General features: G+C 47.2%; 1 protein-coding gene across 1 annotated transcript in view; it reads right to left on the reverse strand.

The window, feature by feature from the left end:
- UNC13B (unc-13 homolog B) overlaps positions 1 to 11,019 on the reverse strand; it is a 339,671-nt gene that overhangs the window by 284,436 nt on the left and 44,216 nt on the right. The window contains exon 7 of the mRNA XM_019518288.1: positions 10,831 to 10,888. Coding sequence (XP_019373833.1) covers positions 10,831 to 10,888 — 58 coding nt within the window. The remainder of the gene's footprint in view (positions 1 to 10,830; positions 10,889 to 11,019) is intronic.

Below are 11,019 nucleotides of genomic sequence, written 5' to 3' on the forward strand. Positions count from 1 at the left end.
AAAAAAAAAAAACCCCCCCCCCCCCCCCCAAGAAAGATGGTAACTAACACATCAGACTAGACTGGCCTACAGAAACACAGCAGCACAGCTGATAATAGAGACCAGTGACAAGCATCTGCCCACCCCACCACTAACCCCCTGGACGAGAATGGCACTTGACTGATTGTGCGCTATCAGGAGTTGGGTTTACCCCAACTAAGTAAGGGAAGCCTTACAAATAGAAGGAATCACTTTCTCAGTTTGCAAACATACACAAATATGCACGATTTCCTGGTATCGAAGAAAAAAAGCTTCCAAAATGCCCAATCTGAGCGGTCACTCATGCTAACATCCCTGCTGCCCTGGCTTTCCAACAACATCCCTCTAAACAGCTCCGTCACCTGTATGATCATAAACAGGCTAATAAGGAGAGAACAAAAATACCAACAACGGGCCACTAAGGGCCTGCCAGATGTCTAGCTGCTCCACCTAGCCCCCAAGGATCTTCCAGTCATCAGCACCTAGATGGTTGCCACCTTCCATGGCCCCCCAAAGGGGCAGCAGTCACTTTACAGGAGACTTGGAGAGCATTGTTTTAGAAATATGTCACTTCTGTAAATAGAAGTTTTGCAGAACTCCCACTTCACAAAACAGTTGGGATTATTGGCTTTAAATGTACTTAAAAAAAATAAATAAAAATTCAAAATGTTTGCAGGGCAGAAATTCAGTTTCCAAGAGTTTGATTTGTTACCTTGGCATGTTCATAATCATACCGCCTCTCTTCCATCTCCCCTTTCATCCACGTGCCTCTCAATGTTTTGCAGAGGAGGACTATAAGTAGGCTGCATGGGGCTCTTTAAAGCCTTAAATCTTCACTTCTTTTTCTCAAAGTCTTTGGGACACTGCCTACAAAGGCAACCCCTGCTTACCACTATTTTGCTATAATGCTCATTTTAAATTAATACCCGATTCCACTTGGCACTCAGCAAATTTCATTATAATGCTCGCAGTCACCATCGTGGGTCATTAGAAAACACTTGCGGGCACTATCTTGGGTTGTCAAAAACTTCTGGTTTCGCTTAATGCTCATTTTGCTTCACTCTCGGTTTTTCAGGTACCAATTAAGAGTGCTAAGGGGAGGTTGCCAGTATCCAAGAATTTGTAAAAGCAGAACTTGCTTCTCAGCTGACAAATTAAATCTGAGGGTTGTTAGTTGCAGCCGTGTTGGTTGAAGGACACAGGCAGACAAGGTTCTTTGAGCAGACGTGCCATCTTTTATTAGACTAACTAAATAGTTAGAAAAAAGATTGTTTGCAAGCTTTTGGGCACAAACACCCTTCTTCTGGTGCTTCAGAGTCTCCCAATGCCTGAAGTAGTATGATGGATCTAGCCTCCCTTGGAGCTGAGCATCCGACAACGTGATCTATGAACATGCCAGCAGATTCAACGTACAATCTCCTGGCAGAATACTTAATACTCTCATGTTGTCAGCCTGCTGAGCAGGATTATTAAATGTCCAGTGCGGAGTTTCCATGCATGCAAACTTTCACTGGCGCGCACCTTGGAAACCAACCTTGGGAGGAGAGTCGCTCCGTTGCTCAGATGGTCAAAGCCAAGTTCAGGGTTCTGCTTATGCTCCACAGCCGCTCAATGATATCCCAACCCAACGCTGTCTGCAGTCTTCCACCACCCCAGGTAGGTGCTCCCAGGGCTTCAGGGGTCCAATCCTGCGGTGCTAGGCCCCAGTGCAGGGAGTGTGTCTGCAGACATGGGGATGGGAACTCCCCTGGCTTTCCTGCTCTACACCTGCAGGGGAATTCACTGGGGAGCAGAGTTTGATGAACTTTTGACAAGTGAACGGCCAGGTTCCCAAAGCCCCCATTGTGGATCCCTGTCAGGGCGAGAGAAGCACCCAGTATTTTCAGGGTCTGCAGCACTAGGACAGACTCATCACCAAGACTAGGGGGCTTCCATGATCTGCAGCTTCTGGGCAGCAAGAGTTTGAGGCTTGCTATCAGAGCTGGAAGTATGCAAGCCCTGGGAGCCTCATTTCAACAAGGACTCATCAACAAACACAGAAGCCCTGACAGCTCTGGTGAAAGCCAGACTTCCCTGAGTCTCCAGGCAGAGCCACGAAATCTATGGAGAAGCTCGTGGGACCTCCAAGAGCATCCAAGTGCTGAATGCTTGAGGCTCGCCCCAGGGTTTCCAGTCTACCAAATCACTTTCCCCACACAATGGGGAGCGATCCCTGACAATGAACTATGTGGATCAAGATAGATCAGAGCATTTGAGAGCTACTGAGAGTTGAGTACAGAACTACTTCACTTACAGGTCACCATCTCCCCTTACCCAGTTCCTACACAATTTACTGGTGAAGGTAGACTTGTAATGTTATGTGTGTCCCTGTATCAAATGTTTTGATGAAGTCCGGCAAGATGAGATCAGTGTTTGTCTAGACAAGGGAGGTGTAAATCAGAGACAGAGGTCAGATTAGTCTGGCATGACCTATCTTTGGTAAACCTACAGTGCATTTTATCACATTTTCCATTTCCCTTCCTCTCCAATTACTCAGAGGCCACTAAAACATATTCTTATGCCCTATGGATAACGCTGTCAAAAGCATTTGCAACAGTTTTAGGAGCTTAAGCCCCATTTTTAGAAGTGATGTAAGGCACTTAGGAAACGAATTACTTAAATTGTTGGGATTTTAAAAGAAGGACTTAATGGCCTTTTGAAAAAACGTTACGCAGAGAGAAGACATAGATAAGATTCCTTCTTGTGCTTTCTGCAAAATGCACTTTTCCCCCACTAAATTCTCTCAAGAAGATCAGCATAATCAAATTCATGTGGGCTGGATACCAGTCAGCAGCAGGAAGGTAACATTCAAAATATTGGGCCAATTTAAATAAAGCAACACTTTAGCCATGAGTACTTTGAAGCAATAATCCAAATTCAGCTAACTACAGAAATTTTCCACGAGAAAAACATAATTAAAAAAAAAAAACCACGGGCAGGAAAAGCTAAAAGTTTCCAGTAGCTGGTTTTAAACACTGACTGCTGCAGGATAGGAAGAGGCTGGCCTGGCTTCTTCTTGGAAAAGCGGCAGCAGTCAGAAGCAGCATTGCATCCAGTTAGACCAGCTCAGGCCCAGAAGCTGCATGGACAGTCTCCCCATCTCCAAGGGACACCCCCAGCAGAGGAGGACACGCAAGAGCTGGAGAGAAGCATGTGTCACTGGGATGAGACCCCATGCCCATTTAGCATCCAATCTGCCAGCCTAACAAAGGGTGGTAAGTGGGCTGAGGGTCTCACCACAGCATTGTCAGTAATGGGACGTGGATCTGCAGGGCATCCTGGCGTGAGGGAGAACGGCCCAAGAGGCGGGATCTTGTGCGGACATCAACAGACCCCTACTCTGAACTGCCTCAAAAATGTCTGACGGAGGGAGACGGAGGGTTTGTTATTTTAATTATTTTGAGTTTGTGAGTGAGGGACCTACAGTTCAGACCATGGCCCGAGCACACGGCAAGAAATGCATGCAGGAGCTGCAAGCCCCGTCAAAGTCATGCCAACTAGATGAAGACCTGGAGCAGAGAGAAGAACAAGCACTCTCCAAATAACGATATCAGCTGTGACCGCCAAATCTTGAGAACGAAAGGGACAGAAGTTACCATGTGACCCAGCAACATCAACAGGGGTGTCCCAGCGGGGGTGTCCCAGGGAGTGACCTCATTCTGGCTGGGATGCAGAGATATGGCCAGGGTCCCTGCTTTCATGCAGCTCCACAGCCCGGGGGTAAATGCTGCCACACACGCAGGGCCCCCCTTTCCCCTGCTCCCTGGCACAGCAGAAGTAGGTATGGGAGGGTTGCACCCCCCGCCTTCTTCCTGGACCTGCTACTGGGCAGCATTTAGCTTCCTTTGGCAAGACCCATGTTGCAGGACACAGGTTGAACTTCATCTCATGAGCTCCCTGGACACAGATATTATTTATTTTTAAATGGAAAAAGCCAAATCCTTTTTCTAAAGAAATGCACAGTGCCTTTCCAGTGCCTGTTTGCATTATGATTCTGACTGGAAACAGACAGCATGGAAGCACTTATACAATGACTCACTGATGGGTTATAATGGGAATTGGCACTGCTCACAGCAATTTTGGATATACATGGAGAATAAATCCTAGTCTTCTAATACACTAAATGAGTTTGGCTTCCAATGATTCAATAAACTTTAAAGTAATCAACAAAAAGTCCCATGCAAGCTACTGTGCTTAAATACAGTGCGTCCCCAGACACTAAAAGCTATGTTCACTTACTGATCTTTACTTGCAATTTCAGCTTCATCTTATTGGTAAAAAAACCAGAACATGGGCACTGCAGTTATCCTCAATGAAGTGCTAGGAAATTGAGAGCTTGGGTTTCTTTAAATTTAGCCCAAGTCAATAAAGTCTGGAAATGCAGGAACAAGCTGAACTCTGCTGCAAGGAAAACAGGACCAAATTCCATGCCCCCCCTACTTCTTTAAAAGAAACAGTTCAAGGAAACCCAGGTTTGCAGACATTATAATGCTTGGGCCCAATAAAATGGTGTCGTGCCCAGCTTTGCTTAGTGCTCCCTCTGTCTCAGATCCGGACAGCAACACACATTCCCTACGAGAAAGCAGCATGCTGGGGAGGACGAGGAATGCAGAATGGCCGTACACAAGGTGATTGGTGACAGATGGAAACTGTTGGGCGCCTCACTGTGCCCTGCTCAACATCAGGCTGCCTTCAGTCTGCTCCAGTCTCTTTGGACTGCTCTTCCCTATTGGTCTTGGCCAACGTGCTCTCCTAATCTCTGTCTACACCAGGGCCTGCCAGGCTCCTCGCATGCAGCTCAAGCTAGAGTACCTCCATGTAGGCTCCTTCCTCCCCTTCAACTATGCCCAGACCTCATGGATTGACAGAAAAAACAACACTCAAGTAAAACACTAACCCTCATTTGGGTCCCCTCACCACAAAGGATATCTTCCCCCATGCCTACCAGCTAGCTCTCACTAGCTCCCTGGAGTACCTCATTGCACTGTGGATCTTTGCAGAGCTCCTTCCCCTAGCAAGACCAGAGCCACAGCGACTCTCTAGCCCAAGAGCTCAGTATATATTATATACCTGCTATATATATACCTGCTAACTCCACCCACCACTTCTGGTCCCTGCTCCTCAGACCCAGGCATGGAGGGCGGCTTCTCTTACCCACTGTGCAAGCCTCCCTCTCCCCTTCCCATCTCCCAGCTCTGCCTCTGTATAAGCTACCCCTCTGAACTGTCTGGCAGCCAAGCCAGCTTCTCTGCTACCTGCTCTCTTGCAGCCACTTAGCTCTGCTGCTTGTCCCTACTCTCATTAACAGGGGCTGTTCATTTGCCTAATTATCAGCAGCCTGCAATTCACAGCTTCTCTCTCTGCCTGCAGGATCCTCCGGCCTGCCCTCTGCCACGCTGTGCTGGCATCACTCCAGTAACAGGTAGAGTTACCATACGCCTGGGTTTTCCCAGACACGTCCCCTTTTTGGGTCCTCCAATTTGTTGAGGCAGCTTATTAAATTATAAACAAATGTCCAGGAATGTGCTCTGCTCTTTTCCCAGCACTTCCAGGCTTGCCCTAACAAGTTGCTGCTTGGGGCTGCGGGGAGCAGGGGGGGACAACTGGAGACAGGACGCCACATGCATGCGTGCGCACAGGCACACGTGGCCAGCACGAAGCAGGGCAGGGTGTGGGAGCAGCCCCCGCCGCTGGATGCAGGTAAGTTTATGGGGAGCAGGGACTGGAGGGCCAGGGTTTGGAGACTGCCCAGGGGGGAAGCAGGAACCTGCTGGTGCTAGGGGAAGCTGTCTGGGCACTGGGGCTGCAGCAGTGCTGGGGCGGAGAGGCAAAGAGGAGCCCACCCCTCCAGCAGGGGAAGGGGGTGGCAGGGGTCCTTCGGGGGCAACAGGGAAGCTGTGTGGCCACGCTGGCAGCACAGGGGCCAGTGGCCTTGCTCGCAGGTGCAGGCTGGGGGGAGCAAGGGGCTGTGGGTCAGGAGTGAGGGGCACCAGCAGGGCTGGTGGGGGGCCTGTAGCTTGGGAATGAGGGGCACTGGCATGGGCAGGGCACTGGCATATCACTGCCCCCCCACAATCACAATGAACAAGAGGAGGCTGAGAGACAATCTTGTGGCCACCTACAAATTCATATGGGGGGACAGCAAGGAATAGGAGATGCTCCATTTACTAGGGCACCCCTTGGAGTAACTAGGACCAACGGCCACAAACTGACCGAGAGCAGATTTAAGTTAGACATCAGGAAGAATTTCTTTTTGGGAAGGGTTGCCAGAATCTGGAACGGGCTTCCAAGGGAGGTGGTGCTCTCCCCTACCCTGGGGGTCTTCAAGAGGAGGCTGGACAAGCACCTGGCTGGGGTCATCTGACCCCAGCGCTCGTTCCCACCCAGGCAGGGGGTCAGATTCAATTATCTGCTAAGGTCCCTTCCAACCCTAGCATCTATGAATAACATACTACAATCCCCGCCCCCCCACCAAACACGTGTCCCCTTTTTTAAAAAACTGGAAACGTGGTAACCCTAGTAACAGGGGAAAAGGCTGCTGTTACCTGGAGGTATTACCTGCAGCTCTGAGGCATCCTCACATCAGTGCAGTGAACTGGAGTGAAGCTCCCCCATGCCAGAGCAGAAAAGGCTGCATGCAACTGTATGTAGCCTTTAGAGAGCAGTAAAAGGGGTAAAGGAAACCTCTGTGGAGACAAGCCTACAACTCTGATCACCCCACGTGCATTGCAACCAAGAGACTCACAACCTACAAATTAATTGGAGAGGAAGTACAATGACTGGTTAAATTATTTTCGACAGCCTAGCTATCATTGATGCAGCTACATCCAACCACTGTTATTTCCCATGTGAACCATGCAAGAGCTGTCAGTAAGCTTTCGTTCTGTGGGAGCTTCAGTGCCCAAAAGAAGTGTCATAAAAATGAGGAATTAGGATGAGACATTGCTGAAGTGGATCATTCTGCCTACTGTGAATATCCTGACCCTAACCCTTAAAGCATTTGGTGCTGGCTACTCTCAGATCAGGAGATCCAACGTGGGATCTGGTGCACACGCACCTCCTTTTGGAAGCTGCTTTGGCATGGTGTTTTTGCGTTTGTTTTTTTTAAATTGATTGCAATCTCTGGAAGGACACCAAGACATAGGTTTACAACGCAGTGCTTATCCCCACTCTCCTCTACAGATGCAAAATGTGGGTAACCTAACCATCAGCATCTCAAGAGCCTGCAGAGCCAACACCAAACAAGGCCCCTGGAAAATCTTCCACGTCAAGTGGCAAGATCACTGTACAAATGCAGAGCATCCTTGCCGAGTCACCAGCATGGGGTCAGTGATCCTCAAGCACCAGCTTCATCGGACTGGATATTGTGTGGACGCCCGACTCCCAAAACAAGTATTCTACTCCAAGCTTAGCTGCAGGCCAAAATCTCATGGGAGCCAGAAGAAATGCTGCAAGGACAGGTTGGGCTTGCTGCTAACTGACTCCAATGGTGCTGCAACCTCAAGCAAGCAGCAGCCCACTTCGAGGTAAAGTGCCTTGCCCTCAAAGCAGAGAAGAGAGTGTAGAGGAAGGAAGCGGAGACAAATCCCAACATACCGCCTATGCTTCCCTATGGACAGACCTGCAACTTGGGGACAGGTCTGTGGCTCAAGGATTGGACTGTTCAGTTATCTCAAGATCCGTCCGTGAACGGTGGTAGAAATCATCCTTGAATCGAGAGATTGCCACCAACAATCCTCAGAGACTGGATACTGACCTGGATGGATGATTGGTCTGATCCGGTATGGCGACCCCTACATCCTTACAAAGCGCAAGAGACTCCAGTTTTATCATGGAGCTCACTCAGGATAAAGAAGTTTGAGTGCTAAGTTTTGTGGGCTCTTTTTATTAGATTTAATTCAAAATAATTAGATATATTTTTAAATTATAAGAATATGCATTCTATATCTTAAGTGACGCACCTTCAGAGAAGAAATCCTGTATTATACATAGAGACCTACCTAATTCACGGGGGCTGGCACCCCCGATTTCACAGGCAGAACACAGACCTGGCCAGCCATTGCACAAGTGGAGCGCGGCCGGTCCCCCAGGCCTCTGAATGGTTGAGGGGCCCCAGTGACTCTGCCCCCACCACTGATTGGCACTGTCCATCATGCACCACCCCCTCACCAACAATTGGAGAGAGGGGCGGAGCCACATGACAGGCAGCCCTCACAGCCAATCAGCGGCAAAGAGCGGTAGCCGTCTTGCCAGTAGCCCTTCAAGTGGGCAACCCCCTCTCTTCCCCTTCCCCACTCCAGGACGCTGCCGCAGGACTCAGCGAGTTCCCCCCCCACCATGGATTTCACAAGTTCCTCAGATTTTACAGGCATTGCCTAGAATTTGTGGAATCTGCAAAATCCTCAAAAACCACAAATTCAGGAAGCCCCTATTCATACAGGAATTGGATCCCTGGTCTTCATGTAATACTCCGTTCAGACCACGGTACAGGATTCATCTGGGTTCCTAAGGACATTTTAGGAAGTCCCGAGCTGTGCAGGAGCTCCGCGTGCAAACCAAACTCCCTGTGCTCCAGGAACAGCACCACAGCCACCGCCTTACCGTAGAAAAATGTGTCATTGAATTTTCTACCTTACTGCTTCATTCCAATATTTAGCCACATAATTAGCCTGATTTTCAGAGACTGAGCGCTTGTGGGTGCCAGAGTACATGGGGATGCCACAGAAAATTTACTGTTAGTTCAAAAAGAGTAGCCACTTGCTGTAATCAAATATATAAAATCGCCACATTTCTAAACAAACCCTTTTTATGTCCAAAACAGATCAAATTAATACTCATGCAATATAAAACCATTTGACCTCTGGAGATTGTTAGCACACATTTCCTTTGATGCTGCAAGATGGCCAGTAGGCAACCAGACACCATCATTTCCAGGGGAAAAGGAAAAAGTACGTTACATAACTCGGCTTATTTTTCTGTTTAAACAAGATGGAAAACAATTTGCAACCTAACATCAAGCCCTCACATGAACTGTCACACAAAATAAAGCCACTTTCTAGCAAAAGGAGGAGTTCCTAGAGTTGCTAGCAGGAGTGCCAGGCAGAACCCTTTCACTTTCATTTCTTATAACTTTGATTTACACAACCTGAGTTTACAACAAGCAGGGGCTGCTTGCCCTTAGGCCTTTAAGATTTGGGGACACGGTGCTGTAGAAACAGGTGCTGCTATTTCCTGTACAGACAATAATCCTCCTCATTCACTCACACATTGAGGGATCTACAAGGAACACTAAAAAATGAGCCTTTCACAACCACCACGAAACTTCTTTATTGCTCACTCTGTGCAGCCAGAAAAGTCATATCAAAGAACTGGAAGAACATTTATCCTTCAGCCATTTACACTCATACTGCTTCCCTTTGATCCTTTGAAGTTTGGAGCCCTGTGGCTGAGTCACCCTAGCATAAGAGAAATATTTTAGTTCCTCCAATGTCTGTTCTGTTGGTTTTAAATTTTAATTGCCCCCTTCCATCTCTGCAGCCATTTTCAGAAGTGTTTTCCTGCCTGTATGCCTCGGAATTGGTTTAATTTCTAAAAGAGGTGCACTTGGTAATATTCTGGGCACTGCTGCTGGAACATTTCTGTATATTCCCCCAGAAGTCTTTCAGTAACTGGGAAAAGCTGACTAACTGCTCAGTGTTCAAAGTCTCCCAAAGATGTGAAAGGTAAAATGATTAAGCCACACACAGATAATTCTCCTGTCCAAAAAAAGGTAAATAGCAATTATCATTTCCTGATGTTAACAGCTTTGTAGCGATCCTATAATCAGCCTAATGCAAAAATGACCTGTAAAAGGTATAACACTCATCATAGCATTTTAAAAGCTGAGAACAACAGATTTGTTCAAATTTTGCAGCTTCAATATGATTACGCTGCTGCCAGAAAAACAGGTGAGACCACCATATGAGGATGCGTCACAGCTGTCACCTCACAACATAATTACTGCAGACAAACATCCCCTCCCTTCTGTGTTTTTAAACACGGTTTTTAGTGCAACACTTTGCAAACGATTAATATACAAAGCAAGTTCAACTTTTTCTCATCCAATCTTTTATAAATGTAAAGGAAGGTGCAAAACAACAAGTTAAGGCACAAGCTGAATATCACTGAATGACTTTTTCTGCATCTGCATTAAAAATATTGTTGAGAATAAATAAAATGCTCGGAATGACACACAAAAGTTGGCTACAATATAACAGGCATATGTCAACTTTGGGCTCCAGATGTTCTCTTTTTAAAAAGACCATTTAAAAGCCATAAAAGTCACATTTTTTCAACTATTAACTGTCCAACTGAGCTACATACACAGAGGAAGACCCAGAGCAAAGGCTGAAATGTGCTCCATACAGCCTCCAATTTTTCCAGGACTCACAGGTACTGCATAAATCTTGATACAAGGTCATTGGGACCTTACATACCTAATGCACTGGTAACGGGGATGGATTAGAGGCTGCATCAGACCCCACTCTTCAATCTCATAAGGCTTAAACCATAGAGAGAGCTCTCTAGGAAACAAACCCATGTTTTGAGTTCTTAGCTTACAAAGATTGCTAGGTCTGAATCAGACCTAACTGTTACCCTCTGCACCCAGGCTGCCTTTTCTTAATTGCAACGCTAACAGGAAAAGAAAATGCTGTCCAGATGCACCAGCCAGGGTTAACTCAAGAGGGAAATGAGAACTAAAAGAGCCCTAATTGAGAGAAAAATCTTACTTACAACACTGGGAGGCAGCAGAGGGCAATGGTTTCTTCTGGACTTCTTCCGTAAAGGAATACTGTGGGAACACAAAAGAAAGCACACACTAATGAGACTTGAACACGACTTCATGAAACAGAATTTCCAAAACGTGGCAACAAGCCTACACTTTGGCAGTATTTACAGGTGTCGTTTTTTTTTCCACAGCAG

Source organism: Gavialis gangeticus, unplaced genomic scaffold (genome assembly GCF_001723915.1).
Source record: "Gavialis gangeticus isolate Ggan-Ray unplaced genomic scaffold, GavGan_comp1, whole genome shotgun sequence".
Lineage (NCBI taxonomy): Eukaryota > Metazoa > Chordata > Crocodylia > Gavialidae > Gavialis > Gavialis gangeticus.